This window comes from Otolemur garnettii, unplaced genomic scaffold (assembly GCF_000181295.1).
Source record: "Otolemur garnettii isolate 467f Iridium unplaced genomic scaffold, OtoGar3 scaffold00026, whole genome shotgun sequence".
Classification (NCBI taxonomy): domain Eukaryota; kingdom Metazoa; phylum Chordata; class Mammalia; order Primates; family Galagidae; genus Otolemur; species Otolemur garnettii.
In genome coordinates this window covers 16,684,716-16,705,496 of record NW_003852421.1, presented here as the reverse complement: position 1 = coordinate 16,705,496, position 20,781 = coordinate 16,684,716, and the positions used below count along the sequence as shown (strand labels likewise).

Here is a 20,781-nt window from a genome sequence, read left to right as displayed (position 1 = left end):
CCGTGGCTCACCTCTATAATTCTAGCACTTTGAGAAGAGGGGAGGATTGCTTGAGCTCAGGAGTTTGAGACCACCCTGAGCAATATTTACTTACACCAGTAAGACTGGAAAGGATTCCTGACATATTAAACCAGTACACAAACTTTTCCTCTATGTCCAGACTAAAGCAACTATATCTGAGGTTACACATAATGACAGGTTGCATAAAGGAGTCCTTTCAAAGTATATATTTAAAAAATCATTAAAAATAATTCTGTTGAAAAGCAAATACTGAAGAAGCAGGTGTGCTTTTGTGGTCCAATGTCGCCCTAGATGCACTACGCTACACATCCAAGCTCAATCACTTACTCATTAAGTCAGGAAAACATCCTCAAGTCAATCCGCATTGGACTCTCAGGGTGATTACTCGGTCATTAACACTGATATAACCATACTTGATATCGTTCTCCCTCCACTTTCAATTTATAGGGTGTATGCTCTGAATAAACACCACATGCAAAGCACAAAACCTGACACAGCGAAGATTAATAGCAATGCCTTAAATCAGAAAGCTGCTTTGGTGAAGGACCCTGGGAATTTAGGTTGGTCTAATCCAAGATGGCATCAATTACTCACAAGTCAGGGGAAACAGAAAATCAATTAAACTTGCAGATTATACCATATTGGGATAGGAAAACACTGAATTACCAGCACTTGAGGCATTTATTATTAGATTGAATGAAAACATACTAATAATAGGGATCTCTTCTAACAACGGTTCAATGGGGAAAAATTATGACTTAATGGTAGAAAAAGTTTTTCTAATTTCAATAGAAAATATGTACTTGCAATCATTTGTCATAAACTTCCTAACCAGATTATCCTTCTACAAAAACAAAATTATTTTTAATGAATTTGTTTGTTTAGAGGACTTCATGTACATTTGTTGGAAGAAAAGCAATTTTTACACCTTTCAGATCTTTCATACAGAAATGTTTTTAATGATCATATAAGCCAAGACTAAAGTACACATGAATTTTTTTTTTTTTTTTTGCAGTTTTTGGCCGGGGCTGGGTTTGAACCCACCACCTCCGGCATATGGGGCTATAGCCCCACTCCTCTGAGCCACAGGAGCCACTCATGACTATTTTTAAAAGAAAGAAATGAATGTGAATCCTTTAGATATTATATTTCTTCCCTTAGATTCAATTACATATCTTATTAAATTATCAACATGATACAGGGAAAAATCCTAAATTGATGTCATCTCCTAAAGCAAAAATTATAAATGGATAGAATTTTCAGGCTAATGTTGAAACAATGAGTATTCATTCAGAATAACTTAGAATTGGCTATTCTGATGCAACCAAGACAGATAACAAATGAAAACATGCTTTGTGTGGTTTTATGTTAATTACAACAGATTTAAATGCTTCCAATATCAATGTAGCTTATTTAAAAATATGAAAGTATTTTAAAATATCCCTTGCTATAATGTGGAATAACAGGAATAAGAAGAATGCAAACAGGCTGCAGCAGAGGCCATATGCCCAAAGCCGCTTCAAGGAAGAAATGTGCAATGGGCCCAAAAGGCATCAAACACTGAAACAAGACAGTTGTAGCAACATCTTCTTGTAAGGCTATACTTCCATCTGGCCCTCTGGGCAGAGCCTCGCTTCTTCACGGCTAACTTCTTATCAATTAGGGTACCAGCACAGCAGATGGTACGCTGCATAGCTTAAGAGAGTTTCATAAAGGGACTATTTACTCAAGTTTGGGCAGGGATAGGAAAACCAACAAAAGACAATGCAATGCAACATAATACTCTTAAGGCAAAGAACAATGGGGTGCTGTTTCCATCCCAGAGGCAAAGGAAGGGTAGGCTGTAGGAACCTGGAGAAAAGAGATGAATAGACAGGGTTACAGACAAGAGCTGTGGCTTTCAGGTGAGGAAAGCAGCCAACCCAAAACAAGCAGTTGGGAAGGACAGAAGAGAATGGATATTCCATCTCAAACTCTTGCCCCACCCTCCAATCTCCAATTGGCTGAATCTAACTATAGAAATTACATTTCTCTGAACCATTTGGGAAACTCCTAAGCACACTGTTGACTACCATTAATTTTATTGAGTTTTTTTTTTTTTTTTTTTTTTTGATGACAGAGTCGCATTCTACCATGCAGGGTAGAGCTCTGTGGCATCACAGCTCATAGCAACCTCAAACTCCTAGACTCAAACCATCCTCTTCTCTCGGCTCCTGAGTACTGAAGACTAAAGGGACCCACCAGCACACTCAGTTATTATTATTATTATTATTTTAGTAGAGACAGGGTCTTGCTCTCAGGCTGGTCTCAAACTCCTGAGCTCAGGCTATCCACTCACCTCAGCCTCCCAGAGTGCTGGGAGCCACCACGCCAGACCCATTACTTTTTTCAAAATAGATTTTATTTTTTAGAGCAGCTTTGGGTTTATAGCAAAACTGAGAAGAACAGAGCTTCCACATGCTACTACCAGCCCCCCTGTAACAAACACAGTGTCTCCCACTATCAACATCCTGCACCATAGTAAAACAATTATTATAACCAATGAACCTGCACTGACACACCATTATCATCCAGAGCGCACAGTTTACATTCGGGTGCACTCTTGGTGTTCTGCATTCTTTTTTTTTTTTTTTTGTAGAGACAGAGTCTCACTTTTTTATCCTCAGTAGAGTGCAGTGGAGTCACAGCTCACAGCAACCTCCAACTCCTGGGCTTAGGCGATTCTTCTGCCTCAGCCTCCCAAGTAGCTGGGACTATAGGTGCCTGCCGCAACGCCCAGCTATTTTTTGTTGCAGTTTGGCTGGGGCTGGGTTTGAACCTGCCACCCTTGGTATATAGGGCCGGCAACCTACTCATTGAGCCACAGGCACCTCCCGGTGTTCTGCATTCTAAGGGTTTGGACAAACATATAAATGACACATATTTGCCACTATACTATCATACAGAATAGCATCATTGCTGTAAATACCTTCTGTGCTCTGCCTATTCATCATTGTCTCAATGCACTACAGTGTATTTATCCACTCATTTAAGGAAGGACACAGCTGCTTCTAGGCATTGGCTATTATGAATAAAGCTACTAAAACATCATATGCAGGGTTTTGGGTAGACATCAGTTTTCAGCTCAATTGGGTAAACATCAAGAAGCACAAGTGCTGTACTACTTGCTAAGATGATGCTTAGTATAGTGAGAAACTACTCAGCAGTTTTCCAAAGTGGCTGTACCATTTTGCACTCCGATCAACAATGAATGACAGTTTCTGCTGCTCCACATCCTTGCTGGCATTTGGTGCCATTGATGTTTTGGACTTTGGGTTTTATACTAAGAGCATACAGTGGGACATCACTGTTGCTTTCATTTATCTTTTTTTATGCTTATTTGCCATCTTATATCTTCTCTGGTAAAATGTGTGTTCAGGTCTTTTGTCTATTTATTAAACGAACTATCCATTTTCTTATTGTTGAGTTTTAAGAGTTCTTCATGTATTTTGGATAATAGTCCTTTATCAGATGTCTTTCACAAATATCACTTTCCACTTTGCGGCTTGTCTGTTTATTCTCTTAACAGAGTCATTTGAACAAAAGCTTTTCATTTTTATGACATCTGACTTTTCAACTATTTCTTTCAAAGATCCTATTTGTGATGTTCTATCTAAAATGTTATCGCTATACCAATGGTCTCCTAAATTTTCTCCTATATTATCTTCATTATCATTAATTTATTTAAAAAATTATTCAGGCCAGGCATGGTGGCTCAGGCAAGTAATGCTGGCTCACTGGGAGGCAAAGGTGGGTGGATCAATTGAGCTCAGGAGTTCAAGACCAGCCTGAACAAGAGTGAGTCCCTGTCTACTAAAAAATAGCTAGGCATTGTGGCGGGCACTTGTAGTCCCAGCTACTCAGGAGACTGAGCCACAAGGATCGCTTGTGCCCAAGAGTTTGAGGTTACTATGAGCCATGACACCATGGCACTCTACTTTGTACAACAGAGTGAGACTCTAGGTCTCAAGAAAAAAAAGAGAAAAAGATTATTGAGTGGCCAGTACATGCCTGATACTCAAAACACAAGATGAGTAAAGCACCAATACCCTGAAGCATCTTGAAGTACTGCTTAAGAACCTCAATCAGACACAACCTTTCAGGCTGTGAATCCCAACTGGAAGGGAACAGAGAAGTCATAGTATGGTGTGAGTTGTAGTATACCAGACATACAGTCTTTGAAGACAGACTATATGGATTCAAATCCCAACTATGTAACTTATTAGCTATATGCCCTTGTGTCCCAACCTCCTCATCTGCAAAATGAGAAAAATACTTATACTCATTTGACTTACCCAAGTGAAGTACTTAGCACAGTGCCTTTCACTTGCCAAGTATATAATAAATGATAGTACACTAGATTCTATAAGATAGAGCTGAAATATAGTTTCAAAAAACATTCTAAATTATCACTGCTATAAATTTTTAAACCTGATATTTTATTTTTGAATTTCAAAAGAAGATTAAGGTATACTCCCATTCTCCTAGCCTGTGATAATCAATTCTTAGTATAAATGAAAGATTCAAGAATAATGAGTAAAAGCATGTGAAAAGTAGTAAACACAAGATAGCAGGAAAAGTATGAAGTTAAAAATTTCAATTTGATAGATGTAGGCTTTTCATAACATAAATTTCTCATTTATAACAAAATAATAATTTTAAGTGGGATTTACAATTTATTTCACACATTATTTCAATACCATATTACTGGTTTTCATTTGTGCTGATCTAACACAGGAAAATAGTCTACAAATATTTAAAGTTCAACCACAAAATTGAGAATATTTTATCTCTCAGTGGCTTCAATAAGAATCTGTTTGAATGAGCATCAGTTAATAAAAATCCAAGCATAATTCTATTTTCTAGCCTAACTTTAAAAATTAAACCTCAAGGCTATCAAAATTAACTACTATGTTTAAAAGTACTTTTAAAAAACAAAACTATAACTAATTATGTGATGATATGAAAATGTGCAGATACAAAATGATCTGAGATTCAAACTAAATCCATTTTATATAAGATTTTTAAAACTTGACCACTGTCTGATTCATTTATAAGTCAAATGTACAGTAGAGTTTCTGCCTCCTGTATTAGATTAGTGAGTACTTGAAGCCAAAACAAAAACATATGTTTTCGTTTGTTTGTTTTGAGAAAGTCTCATTATGTTCTCCTGGGCACAGTACCATGGCATCATCATAGTTCATAGCAACCTGAAGTCCTTGGGCTGGAGCAATCCTCTTGCCTCAGCCTCCCAAGTAGCTGGGTCTACAGCTGTGTGCCACAATGCATGGCTAGTTTTTCGAATTTTTAGTAGAGATGGGGTCTCCCTCTTGCTCAGGCTGGGCTTAAACTCCTGAGCTCAAGTGAACTACCTGCTTCAGAGTCCTAAAGTGTTAGGATTACAGGCATGAGTCATGATACTTGGCAAAAAATAGTATTATTTTTTATCTAAAACTATAACTTAAAAAAAATTTTTTTTTCATTTCAGGTTAATGTGAGTATACAAACAACGAGGTTACAAAATTTGCATTTGTTAGGTGGTGTCCCTCTTGTAGTTGTGTACTGCACCCAAAAAGCGTGCCATAACTCTTACATTGTGCCCATTAAGTGGGAACATACTGAACCCCCTTTCCACCTCCCCCAAACTTGAATTGAGATTTTCTATTATGTGGGTATATTCTAGATCATCTTCTGGTTTCATATTAGTATTGAGTACACTGGATATTTGATTTTTCCATCCTTGTGATACTTCACAAAGAAGAGTGTATAAAGATGTAAAGTATTCATCTTCTTATGGCTGAATAGTATCCCATGGTATATATATACCACAGTTTGTTAATCCATTCCTAAGTTGATAGGCACTTAGGTTATTTCCGTATCTTGGTAACTGTAAACTGAGTTGCCATAAACAATCTAGTACAAATGTCTTTACCATAGAATGATTGTTTTTTTCTGGGCAAATGCCTAGTAAGGGAGTGAAGGATCAAATGGGAGGTCTAAGTTGAGTTCCTTGAGGATTCTCCACACTTCTTTCCAAAGAGGCTGTTATTAGTTTACAGTCCCACCAACAATGTAAAAGTATTCCCCTCCCTCCACATCCTCACCAGCACCTGCAACCTTAGGACTTCCTAGGTATTGCATTTTCTTTAAAACTACTATGAAGGGAATTATATCCTTGATTAGCGTCTCAACTTGGCTGTTATTGGCATATACAAAGTCCAATAATTTGGAGACACTGATTTTATACCCTGAGAAGTTACTGTATTTCTTAATCACTTCCAAGAGTTTTGTGGTTGAATTTCTGGCGTTCTCTAAATAGAAAATCATATCATTGGCAAAGAGCAAGAGTTTGACCTCCTCTGCCCCCACTTGGATGCCCTTTATATCCTTCTCTTGCCCAAACACATTGGCTATAACTTCAAGAACTACCATGTTTCCCCAAAAATAAGACCTACCCCAAAATTAAGCCCTATAAGGATTTCTATGCACTTGTTAAATATAAGCCCTACCCAGATAATAAGACCTAGTGATAGACATGGCTACACTGCATAGCCACGCCATGTATTTCAGCGCCAAGCAGTAAGGAAGACCAGAATACCTTTCTCCAAGTCATTCGCACTTGTACGGGTGCATGTGTGGTAACAGCCGTCACAGGCATCCTATTGCACATGTGCAAACGGCTAGGAGAAAGGAGTTCACACATCACTAGAGCCAGCCCCACCAACAAGGTCGGCTCCCCTCCCCCTGCAGAAGAAGATGACTTAACTGTATTTGAATAAATGTAGATTGTTATATTATACTTAATAAAAAATAAGACATCCCCTAAAAATAAGCCCTAGTGTGTCTTCTTGAGAAAAAATAAATATAAGACGGTGTCTTATTTTCGGGGAAACATGTTATGTTGAATAGTAGTGGCAATAGAGGACACTCTTTCTATTTCCATTTCTAGGTGGAAAATCTTTCAGTTTTACTCCAATATTAGCTGTGGGTCTGTTGTAAATGGTTTCAATCCGTTTAAGAAATGTGCCACCTATGCCTATATTCTTAAGTGTTCTTCTTAGAAAATGATGCTGAATTTTGTCAAATGCTTTTTCTGTATCTACTGAGAAAATCATACGGGCTTTGTTTTTGCTTCTATTGATATGGTGAGTTACCAATTTGCATATGTTAAACTTTCCTTGTATGCCAGGAATGAAGCCTACTTGATCATGATATATAATTTTTTTAATGTATAGTATAATCTTATTGGCTAAGATTTTACTGAGTATTTTTGCATCTACATTCATTAGTGAAATTGGTCTGAAGTTTTGGTATCAGAGTGATGTTTACTTCCCAGACTGTGTTGGGGAAAGATTCCTTCCTTCTGAATGTTTTGGAAAAGGTTCTGCAATATGGGTACAAGCTCATCTTTGAAGGTTTAATAGAATTCTGGTGTGAAATCTTCTAGTTAGAGGCTTTTTGTTGCTGTTGTTAGAAGATTTTTTTTTATATATATATAAAGTTTCTTCAATCTCAGTGCTTGATATTGGTCTGTTCAAGAGATCTATTTTTTTCCTGGTTAAGTCTTGCATGATTGTCTGATTCCAGTATTGGTCCATTTCCTCCACATTATCAAATTTCTGGGTATAGAGTTTCTTATAGTAGTCAGAGATAATGTCTTATATCTCTGTGTTATCTATTGCAATTTCTTGTTTATCATTTCTGATAGAGGTTATTAGAAATTTTACTTTTCTGTTTCTAGTTAATGCAGCCAAAGGATTATTGATTTTACTTATCTTTTAAAAGAACAAACTGTTAGTTTCATTAATTTTCTGAATGATTCTTTTGTTTTCAATTTCATTTATTTCTGATTTAATTTTGGTTATTTATTTTCTTCTGCTAGGTTTGGGATGAAATTGCTCTTTCTTTTCTATTTCCTCAAGATGATTCATTAGGTTGTTGATCTGTTCTCTGTTTTTTGGATATAGCATCTAATGCAATAAATTTTCCTCTTAGAACTACTTTTGCAGTATCCCACAGGTTTGGGTACCTTCTAGGTTCATTGTTGTTATGTTTAAGGAATTTAATAACTTCCTCTTTTGTCTCTTCCCGACACAACTGTCATTCAGTATAAGGTGGCTTAATTTCCGTGCCTTTGTGTAGGGATGAAAATTTTTGTTGGTATTGAGTTCTACCTTTACTACCTTGTGGTCTAAAAAGTATAATTTCAAATCTTTTAATTTTTTTGATGTTTGATTTGTGTCCTAGTATATGACCTATTTTGAAGAATATTCCTGCGCTATTGAGAGGAACATATATTCATTAGCTTTGGGATAGTGTGATCTGTATATGACTTGTAATCCTAGATGTTCTAGGGTTGTATTTAAGTCCCCTGAATTTCTGTTTAGTTTCTGATTAGAGGTTCTGTCCAGTTCTATAAGATGGGTAGTAAAGTCCCCAGCTATCATGCTGTTATAGGATATCCTATTGCTCAGACCAATTAATGTCTGTTTCATAAACCTGGGAGAACAGTGTAAGTTTTATAAAGAAGCTCAGTGTTAACTGAGTGGTGTTATCATAATGTAGTTCAGAAACTATATACATTCGCTCTTCTTGCTGTCAATAATTACCTTTAATTGTTTCCTCCACAACTTCTACTACACGATCTATCTGTTGAACCTAGAAAAGAAAATAAACTATTAGGCAAAAATATACACAAGGAAGAAAAATGCATGTTTATACTGCTTAGGTCAATGTCACATAATTTCTAAGCACATCAATACAGGTTTTATTTAATACATTTGGAGATATTACAAAAGAGTCTATATTAATGTTCTGTTACAATGAAGTATGAAATTATCACCATCCTATCTTCTGAAAAAAACTAAAGAAATCATTGAATTTCAACAAACTTCCCAGAGTTGTGTTAGAATAATCTATCAATATAAACTTAACACATCCTGAGATATAAACTTAAGTTTAATTATAATACATCCTCTCTAACAGAGCTTCATGAAAAATGGCACAAAATGACAACCTATCATGGATTGATAATATAGTTTATATAAAGGAAAAAAATAAAATAAAAAATGACAACCTACACAAAAAGACATATTAAGGAGATCTATTCAAAATTATGTTTTATTAATTTATTATTCAAAGCCCTTTTAATGAATTTCTGTCATGTGCTGAGTAATGCCATACTCAGGTCCATGAAATACAAATTCAAATCGTACAGCTACTGTTCTACATGCCAGTGACAAAGGAAGAGTTCCCAAGCTCCATAGGAACATAGAGGAAAGGTAATAAAATCAGACAAAGTGAACCAAGAATGCTGCATAGGACAAGAAAGGTGACTCTTGAGATTAAGATAAACAAGGTTATGACAAGAGAAGCTCACTAAGAAGAATGAATAAGCATGACTAGAGTTTAAAAGGTAAATGAAAAAAATGAAGTAATATTATGATTCAAGAAGCTAAAGGAAGAAAATAAGAATAACTCAAAGTTAATTTTCTTTTAAAAATCCTCAAATTGGCTCGGTGCCTATGGCTCAAGTGGCTAAGGCGCCAGCCACATACAACACCTAAGGTGGCAGGTTTGAATCCAGCCCTGGCCCGCCGAACAACAATAATGACTGCAACCAAAAAATAGTCGGGCATTGTGGCGGGCACCTGTGGTCCCAGCTACTTGGGGGGCTGAGGCAGGAGACTCGCTTGAGCCCAGGAGTTGGAGGTTGCTGTGAGCTGTAATGCCACAGCACTCTACCCAGGGTGACAGCTTGAGGCTCTGTCTCAAAAAAAAAAAAAAAAATCCTCAAATTATCATTGTTTTACTACAGAAGAAATACCATGGAAAAATTTAAACAAAATAGAAATACAAAAAGGAAACAGTTAAAATAACCCATAACATCCTCTATTCCACTCCTCAGAAGAAATCACTAATAACAGTTTCATGAATAGATACTAAGACATTTTCTGGTGTCATATTTTTACACGGATCTGTTCTGCAATACAACTCTCCTTTTACAAATGAGAGGAGGGAAAAATACATGTATGTGTAAATAGATAAGCAAATATATAAGATAAACCTATCCCTTCACTTTTTCTTCTACATCAATAGTATACACAGATCTATATCATTGCGGTAGCTGCCTAGCGTGGATGCCTACAAGGATATAAAGACCTGAGAGCACGCTTGAACCCCCTTCTACCTCTGATCACTCAGGCTCCCTACAGACAAAGTAGATCTCAGAAAATGCTAGGTCTTTGGTCCTTAACAAACACTTCTAACTGGAGATGCATCTACCTGAAAATGTGGAAACTATTAGGCTCTGGTTTTCTGAAGAGAGTCCATGTGGCTTCCATATAAAATGATCAAAGAAGCCAGAATAGCAACTTTAAAGAAAAGGGAGGGGCCAAAAGTGTCGAATGCTACAGAGATAAGTACAGTAACATAGAGATTAAAATGAGTATGCTTGATTTAAACAAGACACTTAACAAACCCAGGTCAAACAGCAAGTTCAATAGTAATAAGGATAAGAAAAAGGGGAAAGCTAATATAGACTACTCTTACAAAAAGCTGGGTAGAAAGAGAAGGAGAAACAGGACTCTCAGTGCCTGGAGAATATCAAACAAATGTGTGTTTGTTATAGGTTAGTATATTTAGCTATTTCCTTTCTTTTTGCAGTCTACATGTTGAAGGAAGAAAGATAGCAAACAGAGGAGCTGAAGACAGGAAAAACAACTAGTACAAGTTCCCTCAGAAGGTGCACAGAGTAAGAGCTTAAACACAGAGAAATAAGCCTAGAGTGAGAAAAAGGCCAAGTTGTCTACTCCTGAAATGAGAGGTTAGGAAGAACACATGGGAATAGAAGCCAGTGGTCTTGTAGAGGTTAGGGAGGAGGTCATCTGCTAAGAGTGACAAAGTATGTTATGAAATAAGAACAGAGTGAATGTTTAAAAATACAGAAAATGAAAGAGATTGATGACAAGGGACATATAAAAATCGCGAGACAGTACTGACCTACCAGTTGAAATCAGACAGCATGAATTTATAACAATGACTCAAAGTGTAGCTGTGACTTTTCTCAAGGCCCAGCAGTTCTACAGTAGGAGCCAAATGGACGTACAGATTTTTGTCTAAAGGATTCTAGGTTTGCTAATTTGACTATTTATTCATTCATCATTCATTGAGCATCTAATGTACACTACAATGGCTCAAAGGGCTGGGGAAACCACACTAAGAAATTCATAGAATGAACTAGAAGGAAAATGGAAGAAAGTACATTTACTATGCATTTTGAATAAGGGGAAGTTTAGAGAGTAGGTTAGATAGGAAAAGAAGAATCAGAAAGAAGAAATTAAGTGGCTGTGTAGCTGGGGGTAATGAAAGAATGAAGCAAAAAAGGAGAGAGAAAGGAAAAAAGAGAGATGATTGGAAATATAATCAGAGTACCGACACAGGCACTTTAGCATTTTTGAAGAATAAGAAGGTCCAAGATCTGACAATGGAAACAGGCTGATGAAATAGGGATGTAGGTGATGTCAACTAGAAAGGAGACAGAACCAAGTGAGAGGCTGTAATGGTGGTGAGACATTACATACAGATGTTCACATTGCCCAGGGCAATAGAGACATAGGTAGGACAAGGAGAAGCTGGTCAGTTTCCCAGTGAATGTGGGTGAATGACCAACACGTCAGTTGAGGATAAAAGATAGAGAATAAAAAGGAGTAAAACAGGAGAAAATTCAATGATGGAGCCAGAACAGAAATGCCTTCCTATGCAGTTAGAAATAGAAAAGCCCTAGGGAGCACTGCGCCCACTCCTGCAGCACGCAGCTGAAGAACTTATAGTCCTGGAGACGTCCAGAACAACACACAGAGGAAGCCATCCATCAACAAGCTGAGCCTAAGCTAAAACTGCAAAACTCTCAGAAAAAAAGGGAGACACAAATCTACATGAACCTTGGAATAGACAATGATTTCTTGATATAACACCAAAATATAAGCAATCAAAGAAAAAATAAACTGGGTATCATCAAAATTCAAACCTTTTGGTACTTCAAAGGCCAATATCAACAAAGCCACAAGACAACAAATGGGAGAAATTTTTGCAAATCATGTCATACTTGGTAAGTTCTATCTAGAATATATAAAGAACTTCTACAACTCAAGAATAAAAAGATAAATTAAACAATTAAAAGTGGGGAAATAGACCAGGTGTGGTGGCTCACATCTGTAATTCTAGCAATCTGAGGGGCAGAGGTGGGTGAATTTCTTGAGCTCAGGAATTCAAGACCAGCCTGAGCAAGAAAGAGACCTCATCTCTATTAAAAATAGAAAAATGAGCTGGGTGTTTTGGTGATTGCCTATAGTCCTAGCTCCTAGGGAGCCTGAGGCAGGTCACTTGAACCCAAGAGTTTGAGGTTGCTGTGACCTATGTGGATGCCTCAGGACTCTACCCAGGGCAACAGATTAAGAGCATGGCATGAATGCATGAATGAATGAATGAGAAAGGAATCTGCAAAGACACTTCTCCAAGGAAGAAACACAAATGGTCAACAAGCACATGAAAAGATGCTGTATCCACACAACATCAGATAAACAGATAAACAATATGCAGTATATTCATATAATGAAACACATCTGTGCATTGCACAGAGGCAGAGCTACATTCTGAGAAGTGTACCGTTAGGCAATGTTGTCACTGTGTAGATCTCACAGAGTGATATTCTTACACGGACTCGTACACAGAGCCCACTTCACACTGCATGGTGTCCTCTGTACTACAGGAAGTATACTACATATATGCCAGAGTCTACAGTGTAGTCCTAGATTGCAAAGTGCACAGCATGTTGAAGTCAGACAAAAAGGTTGCATATATGAAATGTGCAAATGTAGAAAAAAATCTCCAAGGACAATGCAGGTTAGTGAGTACCTACAGATGGGCAGCGGGAGACAGGGAAGAGAGTGCTGAGTAGTACTGGGTTTCTTTATGGGAATGATGAAAATTTTGTAAAATTGATAATGGTAACAGTTGTACAATTCCACAAATAAACTAAAAACCACCAAATTATATACTGTTATAAATGAGTGAATTGCACGATGTGAGGATTATGTTTCACTAAAGTTATTACCAAAATTATTATTATGTTTCAATAAAGTTATTATTACCAAAAAAGAAAACAAAGTTGAGAATGGTCAAATATTTTAATGTCAAAGTCAAGAAAGTTAAGGAAAAACTGAGGAAGGGTCCCTGATTAAAGGAGATGAAACAGACCCAACTACATGACATTGCAAGAGACCTTCGTGCAGCTACAAATACAGGATTTTTTCTTCCTATCAAAGACACTATTGAGACAGTTGATAATATTTGAATAAAGTTCATGCACTAGCTTAGAGCACTGCATCAATTTTGATAAGTACATTATAGTGACTTAAGAGAATGTCCTAGTTTTTGAAATATACAAGTATTTAAAAGTAAAGAAGTATCAGGCTTGCAACTCTCTTTCACAAGGACCAGAAAAACATGTATATATATAAAAGAGAATAAGTAAATTTGTTAAAATACTAATATTTGGGAAATCTTGCTAAGGGTATATATGGAAGCTGTTTATTTTTACATTTCTGTAAGAGTTATGTCATAATAAAAGGTTTAAGTATGTGTGCATGAAAGAAATGAAGAGAGATTTTCTTTTACCCTGATAGTAACATAGAATTTGTGTAAATATATGTAACTGAACAGATAATAACTAATTTTTTCAGTATCATATTACATTTACTTTTATGGCCAAAAATATATATATTGCCTGCACATGATCATTTAAATCATTGCATGGAGAACTCCAGGACCTTAAAAAGAAAGCCGTAACAAAACTTAAAAGAAAAAAAGTACTTGACTACAAACAAGCAGGGGGAAAGTTTACAAAAGGATTTAAGGAAAATACTGTGTTCCTTTCTATTCCCAGTATGGGGGACAGTGGAGGATTCAGTGGAGAGAAAAGAAGGAAAGAAGGAGAGGCTGAGAAGAAACAGAAGAGGCATGGGAGGGAGAGTTAAACAGAAGCACCTCCCCCCCAAAAAAAGGTAGAGGGTGGAAGGCATGAAGAAAAAAACAATCATGAGCAAGAAAACAAACTCAAAACTCACACAAAGTAGTAAAGAATATATTAAATTCTTTCTGAGAGAAAAAGAAAGTTGTTCTTAATTAATACTATAAATTGAGGCCCTGAATACACAAACGCTTATTCTCTGGCATGTAATTCAAAAAAAATAAATAAAACAGTATCTTATGTCCTTCAGGCACTTAGTTATAAATATACAGAAGAAAAAGACACACAGTCTGTTCTATTACTGACTCCATATGTTCCCAACAATGAAGAAAGAAGTTGGTGTATAAACAATTCATAAATAACATTAATGAGTCACTCTGCTGCAGAACTTTTAAAAGAAATCCATAAAAATATTTTATTCAGCTATTATGAACTACTCTAAATTTATTACAAAGCATGTATTGAAGAAATAAACCTGCACAGTGGCACCTAAAGCAAATAAAAAGTGCCATTCTAAAAGTTCCTAATTGTTAGAGCAGTGCTGTCAATAGAACTTTTTGCAATGATAGAAATGTGTATATGCTGGGCCATCCAATATGGTAATCACTAGCTACATGAGGTTATTATAGACTTGAAGTGTAGCCACTGTGACAGAGAGACTGAATTTTAATTAAATTCGAATTTAAATATTTATACACCTATGTGGCTACCAGCAACCACACTAAATAGTGCCAGTTTAGGGAACAGCAAAGATGGCCACTTGGTTTGCAGTCATTTGTTAAGGCAGCCCTAGGAAAGTAATAAATGTCTCAAACACAACTTTGCCAAGTAGGCTTTAAAAAAGACAAACAAAGTAGTTTCGAGATGCTGGCGTGGTTGTGGAGAAAAGGGAACACTTCTACACTGCTGGTGGGATTGCAAAATAATACATTCCTTTTGGAAAGACATCTGGAGAACACTTAGAGAACTAAAAATAGACCTGCCGTTTGATCCTATAATTCCTCTATTAGGTATATATCCAGAAGACCAAAAATCACACTACAATAAAGATATTTGTATCAGAATGTTCACTGCAGCCCAATTCATAATTGTTAGGTCATGGAAGAAGCCCAAGAGCCCACTGATCCACGAATGGATCAATAAATTGTAGTATATGTACACCACGGAATACTATGCAGTCATTAAGAAAGATGGAGACTTTACCTCCTTCATGTTTACATGGATGGAGCTGTAAAACATTCTTCTTAGCAAAGTATCCCAAGAATGGATGAAAAAGTATCCAATGTACTCAGCCCTACTATGAAACTAATTTATAGCTTTCACAGGAAAGCTATAACCCAATTTTAGCCCAGGAATATGGGGAGAGGGAGGGGAGGGGAGTGTAGAGGAGAGGGGGAGGGAGGGTGATTGGCGGGATCATGACTATGGTTCATCCCATAAGCGTACATGTGAATCTTTCTAAATGTAGAATATAAATGTCTTAACACAATAACTAAGAAAAAGATATGAAGGCTATGTTAACCAGTTGGATGAAAGTATTTCAAATTGTATATGGAAACAGTACACTGTACCCCATGATAGTATTAATGTACACTGCTATGATTTAATAAAAAAAAAATTTAAAAAAAATAAAGTAATACATTCATTAAAAAAAAAAAAGACAAACAAACAGCCCATTCCCCTGAGGCTGTCACAGAACAAGCCAATTCTATCCTGGAGTCAGAGATTCTGTTTCAGTATGCACTTGAAGTATCTTTTTTCTGAACAACCAGCAGCTAGATAAGTTAATGACTAGGAATAACACAGTGACAGCTAACACTTCTTGAACAATTACTTTGTTTCGGGCTCTATGCTGACACTTGACATGCATTATCACATTTAATTCTCACAATGTTCCTAGACAGGACATACCATTGTTATTTCCACTGTTGCCAATTATTCTTAGTAGAACTTGTCCAGGAATAGCAGATAGGTGGTCCACTTGATGAATTTCCCTTTTCTTTGCACATGGAGGTTATTACTAAAATGATCGTAGAATGCTATCCAACTGAACCAGGACTTCTCAGGAGACTGAGGCAACAACTATCCCCCCACCTCTCCTCCCTACGTCACCACTGGCATGAAGGTGTTCATGCGACAAACATTTAGCAAACACTAACCATGTACTTGCACGCTGCCCTAGGAACTGGAGACAAAATGCTGTCCATCCTTCATGGACTGACATTCTAAGTGGGGAGACAAACAAGCAAGTAATTGAAAATCTTCATTTCCTATCATGATACATGCTATGAAGGAAATAAAACCTAGGAGTAGATGGAGATGGACAGGACAATTTTCCCACGGTGGCCAAGCACACAGGACAAAGTAGCATTCACCCACTGACCCATGAAGCAGAGGCATCGATGTGAACCTCCAGGAGCACAGTATGAAGCCAGCTAGGGTTTTACTACCCCTTGACTTTTGTACCAATATGCCTCAAATCCTTTCAGGAGTAAAAATGGTTATTGCTATAGATAAACATATACACATGGAAGTTTTTTCATTGTTCTCTTAATTTTGACTATATACAGGAATTAAAGAAAACCTATCATTTTCATTCTAAGTAAGAAGTATCAGAACAAAACTTAACCACCTGAAAACTCTATTTGTCCTTTAAGAGGGTGGGGGGAATGGTATGAGTCCAGTTATACTGTATTTTATTTTTTGCTTGTGGATATCGACTCATTCCAACACCATTTATTAAACAGACTATCCTTCCCCTATTCTATCTTCTTGGTGGCCTTGTGAAAAGTTAGTTGACTATACCTGCTTGGATGTAGTTCTGAGCTTTCTTTTCTGTTCCATTAGTCCATGTGTCTGTTTTTATGCCAGTTACTATAGCGTTATAATACAATTTGAAATCAGAAAGTATAATGTCTCCAACATTCTTTTTCTCATGATTGTTTTGGCTATCCAGAATCTTCTGAGGTCCCATACAAACTTTAAAATTGTTTCTTCTATTTCTCCGAAAAATGCTTTAGAATTTTGATCAGAAGTGCACTAAATCTGTATATTACATGATACACAAAAATTAACTAAAAAAAAAAAATTAAAGACCTAAACATAAGACCTGAATCCATAATATTCCTAGAAGAAAACATACCAAAAAACTCTTTGATATTGGACTTGGCAATGAGCTTTTGGCTACAACACCAAAAATTTAGGCGACAAAAAGAAAAGTAAACAAATGGGACTACAGCAAGCTATAAAGCTTTTATACAGCAAAGGAAACAATCAACAGAATAAAAACATAGCCTATAGATTCAGAGAAAATATTTATAAACTACACATACCTAATAAAGGGCTAATATACAAAATGTACAAATATAAAAATCCACAAGTCAACAGCAAAAATAAATTTAAAAACACAAATAATCTGATTAAAAAATGGACAAAGAGCCGGGCGTTGTGGCGGGCGCCTGTGGTCCCAGCTACTTGGGAGGCGGAGGCAGGAGACTCGCTTGAGCCCAGGAGTTGGAGGTTGCTGTGAGCTGTAATGCCATGGCACTCTACCCAGGGGGACAGCTTGAGGCTCTGTCTCAAAAAAAAAAAAAAAAAAATGGACAAAGAGCCTGAATAGAAATTTTTCAAAGAAAACATACCAATGGCCAAGAGGTATATGAAAAGATGCTGGACATCACTAACCATTAAGGAAATGCAAATCAAAACCCCAACGAGATATCACCTCCCATCTGTTAAAATGGCTGTTCTCCAAAAGACAGTAAAGTAACCAGGGTTGGCAAGGGTGTGGAGAAAAGGGAGCACTTTTACACTGTGGGAGGACATTAAGTTGGTACAAATATTATGGAAAACTGTATGGATATTCATCAAAAAATTAGAAACTGAACTACCATATGACCCAACAATCCTACTTCTCAGTAGATAACCAAAGCATATGAACCCTGCACCTTACAGAGGTGCTCATACTCCATGTTCACTGCAGCATTCTGCACAATACTCAAGATGTAGATATGTGGGTCATCACAAACGTTTTGAGATACATAAATATCAAGAAATGAAAAATCCGGCATGGCATGGTGGTTCATGCCTATAACCCTAACTCTCCGGGAGGCCAAGGCCAGTGGATTGCTTGAGCTCAGGAGTTTGAGACCAGCCTGAGCAAGAGTGAGAGACCATCTCTAAATAGAAAAACTAGCCAGGTGTCATGGCAGGTGTCTGAGGCAAGAGGATCGATTGAGCCCAAAAGACTGAAGTTGCTATAAGCTATGCTGATACCTTGGCACTCTACCCAAGGTGACAGAGTGAGACTCTGACTCAGGGGGGGAAAAAAGGAAAGAAAAGAAAAGAAACAAACAAAAAATCCACGTGGGTAGAAACAATTGGTGCCCTCCCAGCAACACCAATAAGCCCAAAAGAGTTGAAACTTGGCCTATATACAACCTAAATGTCCATCAACATATAGATTTTCTACAATTATGGTGTATATATACACAATAGAATAGTATTCAGCTTAAAATAGGAGACTTATCATTTACAACAACATGGATGAACCTGGAGGACATTTTGCTGTGTTAAATAAGACAGACACAGAGAGAAAAATACTGTGTGATCTCACTTGTATGTAGAATCTAAAAAAAATCAGATACATAGAAACAAGGAGTGGCATGGAATTGCCGGGAGCAGGGAGGGGGTAGAAACAAGAAGTCTAGAGAACTGATGATGTACATAAAGAGGGACAGAGTATACATTGTTTTGTATACTTCTGTATACTGTATGTTTGCTGAGAGAGATTTTAGGTGCTCATATACAGCAGTCCCCCATCTTTTTGGCACCAGTGAATGGTTTCAGGAAAGACAATTTTTCCATGTATGGCAGTAGGGAGAGACAGGGCTCAGGTGGTGATGCAAGGCATGAAGAATGGCTATAAATACAGACGATGCCTCACTTGCTGGCCTTACGCTCACCTCCTGCTGTGTGGCCTCTTTTCCCAAGAGGACACAGACCAGAATCTTCTTGGTGCCAGGGTCTTATTTCATGGAAGACAATTTTTCCACAGACCAGAATGCGAGTAGGGGAGAGTAGGGGAATAGAACAGGAGACAGAGCAGTGAGGCTGTGCAGACCAGTTCCTAACAGGCCACAGACCACTACCAGTCTGCAGCCTGGGGGTTGAAGACTACAGTCTTATTATACATGAACACACAAAGTAACTATGGAAGATGAATTGATAATGTACCTGACTCTCGTAATCATTTCACTAAATGTATATATATCAAAACATGTAAAACATTGTTATATACCTTAAATGCATACAATAAAAAATGGAAAAATGTTCTTTTTACCATTACTTATAAGAACTATATAAAGTCTTTCCCATCAAATGGATGTCTAATTTTTTCACTTTTACCATAATGGGAGTTTCATCCAATAATCACCATCTCATAGACCAAACTTCAATATTAACTTCTCTACAAAAAATGTTTTTCTCTGAAAAGTTTACTCCAAACTGTTACAGAAAGTCCCTACCTTAAAGGGTATTGGGGGAGAACTCAATTTCCAAACCTCTTAAATTTGGGGAAGTTCACAGCAGTCACTACGCTAACTTAACGTGTTTCCATTCTATTACAAGAAACATTTCTTGAATTCATAAACCTGTAAACAAGTCTGCCGATGTGTCACGCAAAAAAGCATTTGATGTTACATGTGGTTTAATTTGAACAAAACTTTCTCATCTGCCAGTATATTTTCATCATCTTTCATCTCTTCATTCAGAAAGATTCTTCCCCAATAGGAGAAACAGCCCTCTTAAGCAAAGTTATGTGATAGCACATAACTCACATCACAGTAAACACATTTTCTACCTGAATGGTACCAGTGAGTGACTAACACTAAATTACAGATAAAAATTACTAATTGAAAGATGAGGGCAGGCTAAAAGGAGGCCAGCAAAATAAGGATCAGTACCAGGATCTTCTCTTCCTCTTAAAAACAGCTGAAACACCTATAAAACTTTCTTCAGGGATCAGGGACTTTGAGACAAAAACTGATTCAGCAGTGAAAATAAAATTCAACAGGCTCACCTCAATCACATTGTTTGGGACATTAGAACACTTCTTCTAAATAATAGGACACGTTATAAAGCAAAAAATGAGTTTAAAAGTGATACTAAAGGTAAACACAGAGTAATACTAAAATTAAAACAAAAATACACAGTATAGATGTAATATCAACTATACACATTAGAGATATAAAATAAACAGTGCGCTATAGTGGGCAGAATCATGGCCTGTCAAACCTGTGAATATGTTACTTTACATGGCAAGCAAGACTTTGCAGATGTAATTAAGAAGATTAACATGGATTATGTAGGTGGGCTTAATTTGATCACACTAATCTCAACAGCTGAGAAACTTTTCCACCTGTGGACAGAGAATGGCGATGGCAGAACACATGCTGGAGAGATAGGGAAGGCCTTGCTGTCTTTGAAGGGACCACAAGCCAAGGACCATGGGTGACTGCTAGAAGTTGGAAAAGGTAAGGAAATAGACTCTCTCCTAGATCCTCCAGAAAGAATGCTGCCAGCAAAACCAAGGTCTTGATTGCAGTCCAGCAAAACCCAGGTCCAACTTCTGACTCCAGAATTGTAAAATAGTATGTGTTGTTTTAAACCACTATGGTTATGATACTTCACCA

The 20,781-nt window shown here is 37.0% G+C and overlaps 1 protein-coding gene across 1 annotated transcript in view; it reads right to left on the bottom strand.

Annotated features, from left to right (window-relative positions):
• CDKAL1 (CDK5 regulatory subunit associated protein 1 like 1) overlaps positions 1-20,781 on the bottom strand; it is a 654,035-nt gene that overhangs the window by 444,646 nt on the left and 188,608 nt on the right. The window contains exon 6 of the mRNA XM_003788378.3: positions 8,670-8,718. Coding sequence (XP_003788426.1) covers positions 8,670-8,718 — 49 coding nt within the window. The remainder of the gene's footprint in view (positions 1-8,669; positions 8,719-20,781) is intronic.